This window comes from Leopardus geoffroyi, chromosome A1 (genome assembly GCF_018350155.1).
Source record: "Leopardus geoffroyi isolate Oge1 chromosome A1, O.geoffroyi_Oge1_pat1.0, whole genome shotgun sequence".
Taxonomy (NCBI): Eukaryota; Metazoa; Chordata; class Mammalia; order Carnivora; family Felidae; genus Leopardus; species Leopardus geoffroyi.
The window spans coordinates 25,924,889-25,943,144 of NC_059326.1; the positions used below are offsets into that span (position 1 = coordinate 25,924,889).

Below are 18,256 nucleotides of genomic sequence, written 5' to 3' on the forward strand. Positions count from 1 at the left end.
TCCTTGCATATTCTGCTAACCTGCCTCTCAAGGTGTTGTTGCAAATCTGTTTTTGGTGTCTCATTCGTTGGGACCATGTTTATTTTGTTGTTTAAGTATATATACAACATGTTTTATGGCTTTCCTGACATGTGGTTTTAGTAAGTGTTGTCTGAGCTAGAAAGAAAAGAGCTGGGCAATGATGCGTGTCAGGCATCGCCGACTGAAGTGCCTCAGCATCCACAAAACAAAAAAGATCCAAGTTGTCAGTCGTATAGTATAAATATAGCTATTGTCTAGAACACTGGGGGACATCAGTCTACACTGACATTAAGGTAGGTGGGCTTCTGGCGTCTAAAAGGTAGATGTGAAAATAAGAAAATAAGCTAGCATGTCAGTTGCCATGAATGCTTGTTGTTAATACTTGTTTTTGAGAGTTGGAAACTGTAAAGCAAGGTTTCCATTTTTTAGGGTGACTTTTTCAACATACTGCGTTTTCTTTAGGGTACGTAATCGATAAATCTTCACGGAGCTAGAGTGTGTAATTGTGTTTTGCTTCATAAAGGCTATAGGAAATAGGAGGGGGACGAAGGCGAGAGACACGTAAAGAAAGAAGTTGTAGGAAGAAGCCAGATGGGAAGCGTTTACACCTAGGGTTTATACTTACAAAGTCTGCAAGACTTACACAGGGCATTTTTTTCCCACTTTTCATTTCAGTAAGGATTTACTTGAGGTCCCACATTCTGCTTGTTCAGGATTGTAATTTAGAGAAGTTTCTCCCTGCTTTCAAGAAATTCATAGTCCAGTGATAAATTTTAGATTATTACATATATGTGTATTTTGGTCAGAGGGCATATGATATGTATTGTGAGAGATTGAGGTGAGATTTACCCTAAGGAAAGTATTGCTAGGGTTTTAACAGTAAGAGAAATTATTTGAGCTAGTATTTTGTAATCATTTTAAAGTTTGATTTTATCATCTTCATTGCTCCTATCTTTATACTGGCGTTTTTGGTTTAGAGAGGTGTTTCGGCTGCTTTTGTTAAAAAGTGAGTGTATTTTCGTTGAGTATTATTTTGTCAGCCAGTACAATGCCTTCAGCATACTCTTTGCAGCTGCTAAAAATGCCTGTGTTTGAACTGCTGGTAGATCCAAGGGACTTCGGGAATGGCTTTTTATTTATTTATTTTTTTAGATGAAAAGTCATGGTCGAGGACTGTTTTGATAGGGCCAAAAAGACGATCCCCCTTTTCAAAGTGTTATTGCATATCATGGATTCCCAAAACATGCCTGAGGGAGAACGAAAGCGGGGAGCAATTGTTCACTTGTGTGGACTCCTAGCTCTTACCCATGGGGAGGGTACTCAAGTACAGCGAACTATGTGACAGTCCTGGTAGTGAGTTCACCAGGCATCCATATTGTGGTTTTACCGTTGTCAAACTGAAGAAACCAGGGCCTTTTGGAGAAATGATTGACCGTAGAGCTGGGACAGAGAAGATACAAAGTGAACCTAGAGCACCTTAATAGTGCCAGAAGGGAAGAAAGTGCTCAGAAAAATGTGAGGATGCAGGCGTGTCCAAAGGATATAGGGACCAACTGGAAAATGCTCCCAAGAGCCAAAGTTGGAACAGTTCTACCCACAAAATAAAGAATAATAGATTAGAACCCAAAGAACAAATATCCATGAGTCCATACAGATAGAAATAAAACATGAGGAAGGAAGAACAGATTTTACAGACAAATTCTAATTGATAAAAGTAGGAGAAATGAAGGAAATAGAAAGTAACCGTTAAAACACGACAGCAGTAATTGTTTCAGGCAAGACCCACTGAAGAATGGTAAAATTAGTGGCAAAACTTTAATGTAAAACAGGGCATTAATATAGTTTCAAAATATCTCCCCCTTATTAATTATTAGTAAAATAATACTGTGGTGGTTTTAACATATGTCCAAGTTTCTTTGATATTCCTTATCTAAGAGGGAGGAGCTTAATTCCCTTTCCCTTGAATGTGGGCTGGACTTAATGATTTGAAAAAACAGAATAATAAAAGAGAGAAATAGTAACTTTATTGCGGAGAAACCAGTCAGACCACCAAGAGATCAAGGTTAATGTCACCAGTAATAAGTGATGTTGATGTCATGGACCCTTGAAATGATGTGATGAGAACGGCACTGCCTAAAATCCATAGCTTCCGTGTGATCATCAGAAAACATCAGGCAGACCCTAGCTGAGGGGCCTTCTACAATGACCAGCAGTCTTTAGAATCTTCAAGTTCATGAAAGACCAGGAAATCCTGACAAATTGTCACAAATTTGGAGAAGACACAGATAAGGAGTCATAATGACTAAATGCATTGTGACATGATGGATTGGATCCTGAAACAAGAAAAGGGCATTAGTGGGAAAAGTGGTGAAATTACTATATAATCTGTAGATTAGGTAGTATTATACCAATGTTAATGTGGTAGCTATGAGAAATGTGCCATGGTTATGTAAGATGTTAACAGTAGGGGAAGCTAGGTGAAGAGTATGTGGAAGTTCTTTGTACTATCTTTGCAACATTTGTGTAAATCTAAAATTGTTTCAAATACAAAGTTTTTTATTAAAAAAAAAAAAGGCAGGAAAATGTGTGATATGTAGGCCAATCAAAGCCTTGCCCTCCACTTCTTGAATTGAGTTGTGAGGAAACACTATCCTCCAGGGTTTATTTCCCTGTGCTTTTCTATTATGTTCTGATTATAAAAACAGAAAAAACTGAAAAGCATTAAAAAAAAACACCACCCTACTTTTTCTTAACTTACAGAGACAGCCACTGCTCACATTTTGTTGTATATCCTTGTAATGTTTTTCTTATCACGTGTATATGATTTTTAAAAATAAAAATGGAATCATGTTATTAAAGAAAAGAAAGAAGGGCCCCTGGGTGGTTCATTTCAGGTCTTAATCTCAGGGTGGTGAGTTCAAGCCCCAGGTTGGGCTCCACCCTGTGGAGACTACTTTAAAAAAAAAAAAAAAGAGCTTTGAATCCAGACAGAACTAGGCTTGTGTTGAGGCTCTACCTTTTCCTAACCCTATTGTTCTGTACTAGTTAGCCTTTTTTGAACTTGTCGTTATTCATTCATGCAACAGTTTGTTCTTCAAATATTTGTTGAACATTTATGTATTGTTTTAGGCTCTGAAGATACAGTACCGAACAAAGCCGAACCCTTTCCCCCCTGTAACTTGTGCTTGTTGACCTCCAAGTAGATCAGGTAGTTGTTTGGAGTTTTGCTACAACAGGGGACAGAGAAATGGAACCATAGCTGGAAGAAGATATTTTTTAGCATTATTATTGACGATAGAGACATTTTTTAAAACTTTTTTATGTTTTTTATTATTATTATTTTTCTTTTTTTGAGAGAAAGAGAGCGAGAGCAAGCTGCAGAGGGGCACAGAGAGAGAAGGACAGAGAGAATCCCAAGCAGGCTCTGCACTGTCAGTGCAGAGCCCAATGCAGGGCTCCAACTCACAAACTGTGAGGTCATGACCTGAGCCAAAACCAAGAATTGGACATTCAACCGACTGAGCCACCCAGGTGCCCCGTCCATGGAGACATTTTGGTAGGATGGCTTCATTTTAAGAAGAGGACTTTATGTATCTATAGGAGATATTCTAGCCCACTAATTAAGAATTGGGATTTAGAGTCAAATAGCCCGGATTTAAATTTGATCCAACTGTTGTATAATTTTGTTACCTGAAGGAAAAGTAATTTAGAGTCTCTGAATTTTGATTTCATCACCTGTAATGAATAGTGAAAACATATGACACCTCCTGAGAATTAAACAAGCTTATACTTTTAGAGAGCATTATAATCAACTGTGTTGTGCTTTTCATTACCTCTCTTTGGGTCTTAGAAGGAAATAATACAGTTTGGCATCTCATCATTCAAACAATGAGATGAACAGTCTCCATACTAATATTGCTGTAGATTTCTCTTTAGTCCACTAGTAATTTGTATATAAAACTGTGTATTTTTCCTTTCCCTTATTTACTTCATGAGAAAAGATAATAAAATAGCTTAAACTTGACAAGGAGCCGTTTTGGGGGCTGTGGTGCTGATTAGTATGGGTGGGTGGAGGAGAGGGGATTTAACTTCATACACCAGCAGGTGGTAGTTCCGTGTTCACATAGACGTATACCCCATGTCCTACTAGCATGTTTCATTTTCCCCTGGGCTGACTTGGTGAATGTTAAATGCTGTCTTGAAACATTTCATATTGGTTGTGGGTTGAGCTGGTTCATTATTACATAGACAGGTTACTTCCTGTTTTCATTCTTCAGTCAGGCTTTCTTTTTATTGGTTGGTTAGAAGAGATTTAATACGCTTTTAGAGCTGCCAAAAACACATGTAATAGGCAGTGTCCTGAGGCTACTGCCAGGTTCACTGGGCTATGATCAAACACTTTACCTTTGGCAGGCTCTTTGAGACTTGCTCAATTCTCTGGTTTAACTTGTTTACTTAAGTTCTTAGAAGTTCTAAATAATAAAAACTTTGGGTGAATTCATTTCAGTGTAACTCTTTGAGTAATCCTTTATGTATAAAGTGTTTTAAATATCACTTGTACTCTCAAAACCAGTCTTAAAAACAAAAGAGGTAGATTTTTTTTTCATAGTTTACTTATTCCTAAATCTAATTTTTACAGTCAACCATCCCAATCTAGTGAAGTTAAATAAATTTCTGGCCTTGGTCTTTCCACTGCCTTAATGAAATTAATTATTAGCACAGTAGCATAAATGAAGTAAAATAATTAATAGCAAAGAATGTATAATTAATTTAGAGAAGGCCCAAATTCCATAACCTGTGAAGCATGGTAAGTAACTGAGCTCTTTGTAGCTTCCATTGACCCTCTGTCTTCTCTTTGGGGCAGATAGCTTCTTTGACCATGAAGGTTTCAAACCAAGGGACATTTTTAGGTTTCCTGAATTTTGTTTTTGGGGAAGATTAGGGAAATGATCAGAAATTGCTTCCTTTTTATTAACATCTGAGGGAGTGGGGGGCTGTCAGCTTTCTTAAATATGGTGGTGGATGTTTCTGGTTGACTGTTTCCCTTCTTTCCTGTTCTGTTTCAGAGTCTGATAAAGAGGAGAAACCACAGAGTACCGTCATACCTAAGGAAGTAACACCAGCCCTGTGCTCACTAATGAGCAGCTATGGCAGTCTCTCAGGGTCAGAGAGTGAGCCAGAAGGTAAGTTGTGGCTTCAGTTGTTACAGGCGGTTTGTTTTGTTTTGGTGCTTTTTGAATTTGGTGTATACTGTGCATCAGTAGCATCCTTTCATGTGTGTGTTTCTGAGGGCAAGATGTGTCAAGTATATTCTTTATTTAATCTTCACTTTTTTCATCTGATTCAGAAGTGAAGTTAGCATAGGATAAAGGAAAACTGGAGAAATGAGGAAATGTATTGTTAGCCTGGGAGACAAAGGCAAAAATAATATAACGACAGAAGAGAAAGAGAAATATTCCATTAAGGAAACAAAAATTCTAAAAGATATGACAAAGAAAGTTAATTTCTTTTTTTTTACTCTCAAGAACACTTGTCTTAACATGTTTATTCAGGGATGCCTGGGTAGGTCAGTCAGTTAAGCATCCGACTCTTGGTTTTGGCTCAGGTCATGATCTCACGGTTTGTGAGTTTGAGCCCTGTTTCGGGCTCTGCCTGGAGCCTGCCTGGGTTTCTCTCACCTTCTCTCTCTGCCCCTCCCTGGTGTGCATGCTCGCTCGCTCGCTCTTTCTCTCTCAAAATAAATAAACTTTAAAAAGAAAAAAAAAAACTATTTAGCACCTTTGGTAGGTAGAGAGAGGTCATTTGTGACCAAATGGATAATAGAATTCCTTAGATGTATATGGAGCATTGTTCTTTACAGAGCGCATTTATGTAACCTGCTCATTTGAGGAACACAGTAACTCTGTACTTGTGGTTGAATTAGCCTATGTGTTTTAAAGACTGGACGAAATGGAATCCTTGAATGTTCTTTCTGAGAAGTCAGTGATGTTTAGGATACATGTCTAACCTTTAAAGATGTTGACAAACCAGCTTAATCTAGCATCTTTTTTAGGGCCACCTAAAAGAGTTGTGAGTAGCTTATTGATCGTCGTAGTGTTGCAGTTCTAAACCCAGGGTTCATATATAAATAATCAGCATATGCTTACTGAGTAAGCCCGTGTCCTTCTGTTGTGGAACCCTGGCTCTGCATGGTAAATTTATTTGGGCTTTACCATCCATGAGAGAATTCATTTGTGTGTGTCTCTGGACAAGATGTGTAATCACAGTAGGAGCTATACCGAAGATGAGAATATAGGGTTTACAAGTGAGTGTGTAGAAAGAAGGGAGGATTTGAGTGTAATTGGATGAAGAAGGCAGCACTTTTAATATTAATTAGGTTACAGGTAATCACTGTTTGTATAGTTGGAAGATGTTGAAGGAGAAAGAGTTGGGCTTTAATATCAAGGATAATGTTTAGATGTATCCGTAACATAGGGACTTTTTCTTCTTTTTTAATGGACCACGATTTACTATGGTAGCTGGTTAAAAGCTACTTGAATTTTGATATATAAACTACTTTGGCTTTATCAGAGTATTTCTTAACAGATGGTTGCCTCTTCTTATTTTTATTTTTACTTTAAGGAAAAGTATTTATTTCTTTACTCTTGTTTCCAATACACTGATACGATTATGGAGTTATTCTTTAAACACATATTATATTTCCTGCTTATCGCTCTTATTTATGACAGGTGATAGCAGTGAAAGCTGTTACCAGATTACTGAATCTCATAAAAACAAGCTGCACTAATGCTCTCTTCTCTCTCTCTCTTAAGATAAAACATTTGATACTTTCATTCTCATGTCTTCATTTTGAGGCTGCCACCATCTTTCAGTTAGAAGGAAGAAAGGAAACTGGGAGGTCCCACTCCTTCATTTATAGAAACTTAAATTTAAAGAAGACAAGTTTGTGAAGTTAGTATGTGTCAGAGCTGATATAAAGCCTAGGTTTAGGAACTTAAAAATCTAAAAAAGTCAACTATATTGCCTTTCATTATAGTCATGCTCTGTGTTCCTGCACAGAAATGCATAGCCTTTTTTTATAGATAATAGAAGATGTCATCTATTAAAAGATACATTTGATTTTGTATGAACTTATTTTTACTAACTGTCTAAAATTCCCCTGCCTAAAGGAAAAAGACCTTGCTTCAGATTCCTAAGGCTTAAGAATTATTTTCTGTAGTTTGAATTCAGCTTTATTGTACATAGTCGCCCAGGTCACTAGCAAGTTTCCAACTTTCATGGTTAATTCTGAGCCACAGGATAGAATATTGACACAGAGGGACTTTGGAAGAAGTAAACCAAAGAAATAAAGGGGGCTTTTGCTGAACTATGAAATAACATCTAGAAGGCTGCTTATTCAAGTGTATTCTAAATGGAGAGGAGTAGTCTGATTCATCACAGATTTTAACAATTGTATCATCATAATTAAGATCGGTCTCAACTTAGGAATTAATACAAAGGTGTGGAGAGGATCTTAAACATGAATAGTGCTTTTCCAGAAAGAGTTAAACAAGGAAAGGGTCCCTCAAGAAACATTGAAGCAAAACAAGAGGCTGTACTTGGCTCCTAATCATTAAGGCTGTCCGAATCATTAAGATATACATAGGAAAGAAAATTTCAATGAGTAATGTTTCCAAGTGGGTTAGTTTGATATCTGTCCTGGGTTTTGCATGTTAGCTTTTTGTTTTTGTTTTGCCATGTTAGAAGTTAAGTGCAGTTTTATAGCTCTTCAAAATTGTTTTTTCAAACTGGTTTGGGCTGTGACCGGTGGTCCTCTAAACTGAAAACTCATTTTAAAAGGCCGCAAACCGGGGTGCCTGGGTGGCGCAGTCGGTTAAGCGTCCGACTTCAGCCAGGTCACGATCTCGCGGTCTGGGAGTTCGAGCCCCGCATCAGGCTCTGGGCTGATGGCTCAGAGCCTGGAGCCTGTTTCCGATTCTGTGTCTCCCTCTCTCTCTGCCCCTCCCCCGTTCATGCTCTGTCTCTCTCTCTGTCCCAAAAATAAATAAACGTTGAAAAAAAAAAATAATAAAAAAATAAAAGGCCACAAACCAAAAAAGTATGATTTATAGGTTTGAAAAACTTGAACGGCTATGTTTTAAATTCATTTGGATTGATAAATATTGCATTAAAATATGACACTAAGCTGGGAAATGTTGTGAGCCTCAAGAAAAACATAACTGGTCCCAGTTTCTCATTCCTTAGCAGAAGATTGACAGTGTGAGCTCTGGTCCATTTGACTTTCGTGTTCCTGAATTGGAAGAGCAATACTTGGAGGGGAAGGAAATAATAGAAAATAGTGTCCTTTCTGCCATTTGTTATTATTCCCATAGTTTTGAACTCTGTAAACCACTTTGAATTCTTTTTTTAAAAGTTATTTTTATATTTATTTATTTTTAATGTTTATTTATTTAAAAAATTTTTTTAATGTTTATTTATCTTTGAGAGAGGGAGAGACAGAGTGCAAGCTGGGGAGGGGCAGAGAGAGAGAGAGGGAGATGCAGAGTCCGAAGCAGGCTGTAGGCTCCAGGCTCCTAGCTGTCCACACAGAGCCCGACGCGGGGCTCAAACTCAATAACGGTGAGCTCATGACCTGAGCCGAAGTCGGAAGCTCAACCAATTGAGCCACCCACGTGCCCCAAATGTTTATTTATTTTTGAGAGAGAGAGAAAGCAGAGCATGAACAGGGGCAGGGAGGGGCAGAGAGAGACAGAGGGAGACAGAGAACTCGAAGCAGGCTCCAGGCTCTGAGCTGTCAGCAGAGAGCCTGATGCGGGGCTCAAACTCACAAACTGTGAGATCATGACCTGAGCCGAAATCGGATGCTCAATCGACTAAGCCACCCAGGTGCCCCTACTTATTTATTTTTAGAGAGAGAGAAAGAGCAAGCGAGCATGCAAGTGGGGGTGGAGCAGAGAGAGAGGGAGAGAGACTCTCAAACAGGCTCTGTGCTGTCAGTGGGGAGCCTGACACGGGGCTCAAACCCACAAACCATGAAATCGTGACCTGAGCCAAAATCAAGGTGCCAACACCTTGGGGCAAGTACTTCCTTGGTAACTGAGATTTAATGTCATTCCTGTTTGTGCAAGGCAAGGACTGGCTACAGTTTAAGGTTGGTTTCTCGTAGACATTATGTAATTGGTCTTGTGTTTTTCTCCCCAGTCTGACCACTCACCCTTTTAAGTGTGATGTTTAAATTATTTATATATATGGTAATTGATTTGGCTTGTTTCTTTTTGTCTCAGTTGTTTTTTGTTCTCTTTTCCTTCTTTTCCTGCCTTTGCATTTATCTTGTCTTATTTTTAGGGTAGTGCAAATATGGGTTTATTACTTGAACCTCTTTTTTATTTTTTAGGAATTGGTCTAGAGTTTATAGTGTGCATCTTCATTCAACTTGTTGTAATATAGTTTCAATGATATTGCACCACTTCATAGATAGTTTAAGAATTTTATAGCAATATACTTACACTTTCCTCTTCCCTTCCTTTGTGCTATTGTTATGGGTTTTCCGAGAGATGTTATAAATCCCCCATACATTGTTATTATTTTGGCTTTGAATAAACAGTTATCTTTAAAACAAAATATGTCTTTTGTATTTATCCACATATTGACGATTTCTGACACTCTTCACTTCTTTGTGTAGATCCAGGTTTCCATCTGTCATTATTTCCTTCATAGGGATCACTTTCTGTAGCTCTTTATGGTAATCTCTTCAATTCTTGGCAAATTATATTCCCAACTTGAAAAATATTGTGCTTTATTATAAATGCCTAGTTTTTATTACTAAGTAGCCAGTATTATGGCTGCTGGGGGGGGGGTGGAAATTATTGACTTTTTTTTTTTTTTTAATTATTGGAAGTTTACCAGGTTTTTTTTTGTTATTTATTTTTGTATTTTTTGTTCATCACATTTAGAAGCTCCCATTAAGACTGAAGCAGACATTCTGGTGGAAGATGAGGTTCTTCATAGTGAAACTCCTAAGAAACCAAGTCAAGATGTTAAAGTGACTGTTAGAAAGTATGAGAGCCAAAAGAAAAGTTTTAAAAAGACAAACCCTAAGAGGAGAAAAGATTATCACAACTATCAAACATTATTTGAACCAAGAACACACCATCCATATCTCCTGGAAATGGTAAATGACTGTTCTTTACATTGTAATCTTTGTGTTTTTCTCAGATGATGAAGACAGAGCCACTGGGTTTGTGTGTGGGTTCACGATGCGTGTTTTTTAAGGTCACCAACAACGTTTGCTCCCTGACGACTCAACTGTGTATCTTAACTTTGAAGCTTCATTTCACATATAGCTGACGTCTGGTAAATGTGTAGAATAGTTACACTTTTCCAAACTGCTTAAAATAAAAGAATCTAGATTTAACTGATTGGCAAGGAAATATGTATTGAGGTGTGCTGACATTGTTAAAGTTTTCATTGAAAGCACAGATAAATGCAGTGGCAGACTAAAGGGAGAAAGAGGTTTTTATGCGTTTATTTTGTGCATTATTGACTTTATTCTCAGCGTGATATGCTGAAAAATTTTATGTCTTCAACAAATTTTAAAAGAGGAAGCATCACATCTTTTGATTCTAAGTAATGGACATGAAGCTGTTCAATGACCCAGGACTTTCATGCTAAGAGTGATAGAAAATATTCCAGTTTTTTTACTAGAGTTGTAGAACTGTTGACATTGGTGAACTGTTGTGTGAAGTCTGTTTTTGCCCCGTCAGGTAAGTGCTTATGCTGTAGCTAAAGTGTTCTGTGCCTGCACTCTTTGAGGTGTTACATGTAGACACTGTTGCTTCTTCTTAAAATTGATCTGAAATGTAAATTTCAGTGTTTATATAAATTGCATTTTTAAAATACTTACCTTATAAGTAGTAAATTAAATCCTCTCTCCACTGAACATTTGTTCCTCTGTGATGTTTCTAGACTACACTAATGACATCAGAAAAGAAATTGAGTGATCTTACTCTTTTCTACAAATCACATATGATTCCTTGGTTATGTGTTTCTTCTAAAAATCAGGGATTTCTAGATTTCTTTCGATTACAATAAGCACAAAAATGAAAAGTTGTAAAATTCCAGGAATGTTGGGATTTTTTACTGCTGGTTTCATTATTACTGTATTTATATATCTGCTTATCAGTTTCTATACTGTTTGTAGGTTTGGTTTTAGGAGGGTCCTCTTTGACAGGATTTGTAGATGAAAGAATTGCAGACTTTTAAACCTGTATTTCCTGTCCTTTGTTAGATACTCCTAGAGAGGACCCCAAACGTGAACATTGGTGCTGCTTAAAAAGCTAGATAGTCTTGGTATAAGTTAAAAGGAGATGTTCCTGCATTATTTTTTAACAAATAATTTAAATATAATAATATTTTAGATTGTATTTCTTGGATATGTTTTATTTACCAGCTAATCATTTTATTGTTTTTATTTTGTTTTGTTTTTTGTTTTAGCTTTTAGCTCCAGACATTCGACATGAAAGAAATGTTATTTTGCAGTGTGTTCGGTACATCATCAAAAATGACTTTTTTGGACTTAATACTAATTCTGCAAAAACTAAAGATGTATAGGTACCTGATGTTTCAGCGCTCATGCAACTCCTAAAGTTAGTAGAGGAAAACATTTTTAAAAGAAAACTGGATTAATAATTAAATTGTCAGCCTCATGGGATATTATGTTGGATTTTTAATTCTTTCCTTTGAATCTATGCAAATAAATACATAACTGATTTTTAAGAGTGTGTCTGTATTGTTGGGGTTGTGCATAATAATTGCTGGCAGAATTCTACTTTTTATTTTTATTTATTTGTATGTATTGCTGTCATATAAGGTAGTTTGCTCTTGGACCAGTTAAGAATGGAAGATACTGGTTTAGTAGTAGAGAAAAAAGCTTTAAAAATGTTGAATTCAGCTGAGCCAAGCTGTAGGTTAGGGAGAGAAATACAGTCATTTTGCTTTTAATGCAGGAGAGCAAGAATCATTCTTTGACTATAGCAAGGCGGATTATTTTAAAAATAAACCCCATCAATTAATTCAACTCAAAGGTCTTGAAATTTAAAATTTCCCTCTTTATTTCAAAGGACATTTTGAAATTCACCTATTGGTACTACTTAAGTAATTCAAATATTGAATGTTTGGTATATTAGTATAGATATGTCGTCCATGTGTGTTTGGAGTCACTGAAAGTACTTCTTTTTGGTATAGTTCAGAATTGTACCTTTTTAATTTTTCTATTGAAAACTATGTAAAGCATGGTACTGGATGAGGTCCAACTAATTTATAGCCAAAACAGTAGTTTGTGAAATAACGGAAAGCCTCAGTTTTAAGATTTAATTAAAATGCATCCTATGAACATATTAATTGAACCCTTTTAAAATGTCTTAAATAAATAGATCTTTTTGAGCCCTGTCCTACCAGAGATTTTGATTTTATGTTGTAGTCACCTGTGCTAGCTAGAGCAGGAACTTTCCCTTTTTGACTGGGTTTTTAAAAATCAGTCTGTTGTAATTGAAAAACTGATTTTATCTGACATTGTGATGATGGAAGTCTGTGAATCTTGCCTGCAAGAAAAAGGCAAGAAAGCAGATGGGAGCCTTGAAGGAAGACCTCATCTTATCCAGAATCCTGGAACACCTGGCATGTAACATTATTTGATTACAGAGCTGAGATTAAAATTCATATTAGGTCTGTGTTTCCCAACTTTGTAACCACCATATAGACCGTTTTAGTCTCTTTTATTCTCCTCTTCCAGTGAATCCAATGCTTTAGAAAATCATCTGTCCAGTACATTACTTAATTCAGGTTATACAGTACTGTTGAGTGCTTGCTTATGTGCCACCACTATACATGGATTAAAGGTATCAACATGAACGAGGCCTTGCCTGACTTTAAGGAACTCAGTTTAATTTTTGTATTGTTCATAGTTGTGACTCTTAACCCGTCATCTCATCGTGATGAAGTAACCAGGGTTACAAATGGGGTTGATGTTGTAAAACATGACTTAGTCTGCAGTTTTATCACAGGTTGGCATGCACATTCCATAGGCTGTAAGTACATAAATGATTCCAGACTCCAGGGCTACTTTCACAGACCCCTGGGTCTCCAGGGATGTGCACAACCGCTGCCTTAAAGTGTATTGTGCAACGTTTGATTTTCAATTTCTCTTGTTTTCTAATAAATGTATTTAAGACCGAAAATGCTCTTCTGAGTACTACTTTGACTGTGTCTGGCAGTCTTGAGCTCTGGTGACTGCTGTTTATTTCTAGTGGATAATTTCAGATTCAGTTACCTTTATACTTAACCCAGGAATTATTCAAGTGCATTTAAAATTTCCAGGCACCTAGAATACAGCCCATACTGCTTCTCCTTTATGGAATACATGGTCAATATTTGTAAATGTTCTATGAGTTTTTTTGAGGGGAGGGGTGCCTGTTCTTGGATAGAAGGATTTTTGGATTTAGCTTGTTAATTGCTCATACAGTCTACATTTCTCTCTCTCTTTAAAAAAAATTTTTTTTAATGTTCATTTATTTTTGAGTGACAGAGAGAGACAGAGCATGAGCATGAAGGGCAGAGAGAGAGGGAGACGCAGAATCCGAAGCAGGCTCCAGGCTCTGAGCTGTCAGCACAGAGCCAGACGTGGGGCTCAAACTCCTAGACTGTGAGATCATGATCTGAGCTGAAGTCGGATGTTTAACTGACTGCGCCACTCAGGCACCTCTACATTCCTGTCCTATTCATATAGTAAATTGATTTCTGAGATGTGAAAGCATTCTATGATGACTCTTGCTGAGTTGTGCCTTTTATAACTATGCAGTGCTCCTTTTTTGTCCTCAGTCCTGCACTGGCTTCTATTTTCCCTAATTACTCTAGTCAAAACAGCTTTTTGGGAGTTCAGTCTAATAGTCTCTGGGGAATTTAATCCATTTAATGGAAATTGTTGAAATGTGTGGACCGTCCCTGCCATTTTATTTCAGCTTTTCAGTGGCACGATTGAGTGTTGTTTTTTTTCTCTTCGTTTTTCTTTCTAGTGCTTTGAAATAATTAACCATATTGCTGTTCCTTTAGTGGTTACCCTTTTCTCTGTGTTTGCAGTTACAGTGGCCATGTCCTCCACCCCTCTCCCTTAGCATTCTTGCACTTGCCCACCTGGACCTTTTCTCCTGGTGTGATCATGTATTTGTTTCAGATTAATCTCTATTATCTTGGTGTGTGTGTTTGTGCGTGTTTAACAGTATGCGTCGTTATTTAGACAACTAAGTTTTATTGTGTCCTTTTCACTGCTTTTTCTTGCATCCCAGGGTGAGGTTTTTGGTGGACTGAAGCATATCTTCAGGTCATTAAACGTTGAATCCTCCATTTGAAATTTTTTAAAATTGAGTTTAGGGTGTTAGGTTCAACATCATTTCCCTTGAGAATTGTAAAGCCTTAACATGATTGTTTGCTAGCATCTAGTATTGCTGATTTAAAACCCAGACACCAATCTGATTCTCTCACCTTCTCTTTTTATTTATTGGTAGAAACCTGCTTTTCTGTCACTGAAAAACTTTTAGGATTTTCTTTTCATGGTTTGAGTCCTAAAATTTCACCCTTATGTGTCTGGGTATGTGGAACATTTCCCATACCCCATGGTCCTTTCACTTTGCAGAATTGGACCATTCTTGCACTGAGGGCAGCTTCTCGAAAGACATCTTTAATGACTTTCTTTCCATTTTATCTGTTTTATTTTTCTGCACCTCTTACTGGGTAACCGTGGGACCTCCTGCCTTCATCTTCTGTCATTGGACATTTATATTTTGTCTTGGTCTTTTTGCTCCATTCTGGAAGACTTCTTCAGATGTTATTTTCCAGATCACTGATTCTCTCTTCAGGTGTGTCCATGACATTAGTATTTTAGCTTTTCTATTTCATTTTAAGTTTAGTAACTTGTTTTTAAATATTCAAGATTTCTTGTTCTAATTGCTTTTTTCATAGCTGGAGTACCCTTCTGTTTCTGAGGATAGCAATTGGAATTTTCACTTTATTTTCTATTCCTCTAATTACTTTTGTTCCTACTGCCAACTTTTAATTTGTTCAGTTTATTAATTATCTTTACCACTATTTGTTGTCTTTAAAGGATCACTCTTACATATGAAAGATTTACTTGATGAATGTATTGGTAGTTGGGTGTGGACTTTCCCCACATTGGTATAAGCCTTCTTGTCTCCAAAAGACTTTTGACCTAGAAAGGGGGGCTTGTTCATGCAGACTTTTTAGAATACATGGATGGGGAATGGGCAGGAGATCTAGGTTCTTGTCCCATCATCACCCCCAAAATATACCAAAATATACCGGGCTTTGCCAAATATATACCGGGCTTTCTTCTGAGGATATAGCTCTTCTATGTGGGGCAGAGCTCTCACACTGTACCCACCACTTGGTTTTGGAGGTGGGCAAGGTTAGGACTTGACAGTTGCAGCTAGCTGGAGGCCTCCACCTTCTGTCCCTTGTTGACTCAGCTTAGAGTATCCTTGGAATTGCTTTTACCTTTTCTGTTGGTGTCTCCAGGGCTGATTTGGGCTGAGGCTCTCCACTCTTGTTTTTTGTCAGTCTGATCAGCTTTATAGTGGTTCTCAAACTTCAGTGGGCATCCAGATTGCAGGTCCTCACCTCTGAAGATTATAATTAAGGAGGTTGGGATGTGGCCTGTGAATTTGCATTTCTCCCTCCCCCCTTTATTTATTTTTTAAATTTACATCAAGTTAGCATATAGTGCAACAATGATTTCAGGGGTAGATTCCTTAATGCCCCTTACCCATTTAGCCCATCCCCCCTCCCACAACCCCTCCAGTAACCCTCTGTTTGTTCTCCATATTTAAGAGTCTCTTATGTTTTGTCCCCCTCCCTGTTTTTCTATTATTTTTGCTTCCCTTCCCTTGTGTGCATCTGTTCTGTGTCTTAAAGTCCTCATATGAGTGAAGTCACATGATATTTGTCTTTCTCTGACTGATTTCACTTAGCAGAATACCCTCTAATTCCATTCACATAGTTGCAAATGGCAAGATTTCATTCTTTTTGATTGCTGAGTAATACTCCATTGTATATATACACCACATCTTCTTTATCCATTCATCCATTGATGGACATTTGGGCTCTTTCCATACCTTGGCTATTGCTGATAGTGCTGCTATAAACAGTGGGGTGCATGTGCCCCTTCGAAACAGCACACCTGTATCCCTTGGATAAATGCATAGTAGTGTAACTGCTGGGTCGTAGGGTAGTTCTATTTTTAATTTTTTGAGGAACCTCCATACTGTTTTCCAGAGTGATGGTCAGTTTTTGTTGAATCTAATGGGAGTCCTCTGTGCTTCTTGGATTTTGATGTCTGTGTCTCTCCCCAGGTTAGGAAAGTTTTCCGCTTTGATTTGCTCACATAACCCTTCTACCCCTTTTTCTCTCTCTTCATCTTCTGGAACTCCTATGATTCTGATGTTTTTCCTTTTTAATGAGTTGCTGATTTCTCTAATTCTTAAATCGTGCTCTTTTGCCTTAATCTCCCTCTTTTTTCCTGCCTCATTATTCTCCATAAGTTTGTCTTCTGTATTGCTGATTTGCTGCTCTGCCTTATCCATCCTTGCCGTGGCATCCATTTGAGATTGGAGCTCAGTTACAGCATTTTTTATTTCATCCTGACTAGCTTTTACTTCTTTTATCTCTGCAGAAAGGGATTCTAATGTATTTTCAACCCCAGCTAGTATTCTTAATATCGTGATTGTAAATTCTGGTTCAGACATCTTGCTGGCTTGCTTAAGTCCCTGACTGTTGTTTCTTCCTGCTCTTTCTTTTAGGGGGAATTCCTTCATTTCATCATTTTGAAGGAAGAAAAGGAATAAGGTAAAAAACAAACAAACAAAAAACCTAAAATTAAAAAAAATTTAAAAATCAAATAAATGATGCTAGATCCTAGGTGTATTTTGGTCTGGTTGTTGAAAGGAGCTCGATAGATTAGAGAAAAAAGGGAAAGATAAGAAAAGAGAAAAAAGTTTGAAAATTTGAAAAAATGAATACAATGAAATAGAACAAAATGAAAAGATGGAAGTAAAATAGAGTTTGGAAAATTTAGAAAAAAGTAAAAAATATAGTAAAATTAAAAAATATTTTTAATAATTGAAAATAAAAAATTTTTTCTTTCTGTATTCAAGAAAAAGAAAAGAAAAAAAATGAATAGATGGACCAGCAAACAGACTGAAGTGTAATTGAAATTACATCGTTTTCCCCTAGAGGTCAAACTATGAAGCACGTTACAGTCTGTAAACTAAGCAGGCAGAGAGACTTGCGGTGTTCCTGAAGAGCGAGGGTGGCCCAGTTGGGCGGGGCTTAGTGTAATACTCCATTCTCCACTAGGTGGCGCTGCTTAGCTTATTGAGGTGGATTGTTGCGGTGCTTGTCGGTCCCTATGCGCGCGCGAGGAGGGAAAATGGCGTGACCCAACTACCCAGTCTCTAGTATGGGAACTCTGTTCTCTGGGCTCAGCCATCCGCACCCGTCCTTTGTCTCCGGCTTCCATCCACTCCCCGCCTTTACACTGTCTGTGGCCCAGCCGTCAGGCTGCCAGGCGGCACCTCCCTCCCGAGCTTTGTCTCCCATGCGGCTGTTTCCCGACCCCTCACTTCCGAGGGACTGTGGCTTTGACCTGCTCAGACCTTCTGGGGGAGGGTCTCACCAAGCAGCCGCCGGGTGCCGGCTGTACCCAGGAACACTCGCAGGCCATGTGGCACGGCCTCTACCAGATGTCCTCCCAGCAGGTGAACCGCCTCTGCCCGTGGCCTGAGAACCCTTGAACTTCACTCTGCTGCTGGGGATTCGCTCTTTCCACCAGAGCTCCACCAGGTAAAGAGCTGCAGAGTTTCAGCCTCTGCGCTCCCCCTGTTTATAGAGTCTTAGTGGAGTTTAAACCCTCTCCTTTCTCCGTTTTTTGTTCAGTCCCTGCGGCTGTTTCCACTTTTCCACTTTCCCTCCAGCTGCCTTTGTGTGTGTGTGTGTGTGGGGGGGGGGGGTTGCTTTTCCCGTACTCTCCCCGGGTCTCCGTCCTCTCTCCACAAGCAAAAAGTTCCCTGACCTCCGTGGCTTCACTCTCCCCCAGTTCACCTCTCCGTGCCATGTACCTGCTGAGTTCTGTGGTTCACGTTGTGCAGGTTGTTGTGTTAATCCTCGAATC

The 18,256-nt window shown here is 38.2% G+C and overlaps 1 protein-coding gene across 1 annotated transcript in view; it reads left to right on the forward strand.

The window, feature by feature from the left end:
• NUFIP1 (nuclear FMR1 interacting protein 1) overlaps positions 1-11,796 on the forward strand; it is a 39,541-nt gene extending 27,745 nt beyond the window's left edge. Inside the window, exons 8-10 of the mRNA XM_045476950.1 lie at positions 5,088-5,204; positions 9,975-10,192; positions 11,515-11,796. Coding sequence (XP_045332906.1) covers positions 5,088-5,204; positions 9,975-10,192; positions 11,515-11,631 — 452 coding nt within the window. The 3' untranslated portion in view covers positions 11,632-11,796. The remainder of the gene's footprint in view (positions 1-5,087; positions 5,205-9,974; positions 10,193-11,514) is intronic.
• The last annotated feature ends 6,460 nt before the right edge of the window (positions 11,797-18,256 follow it).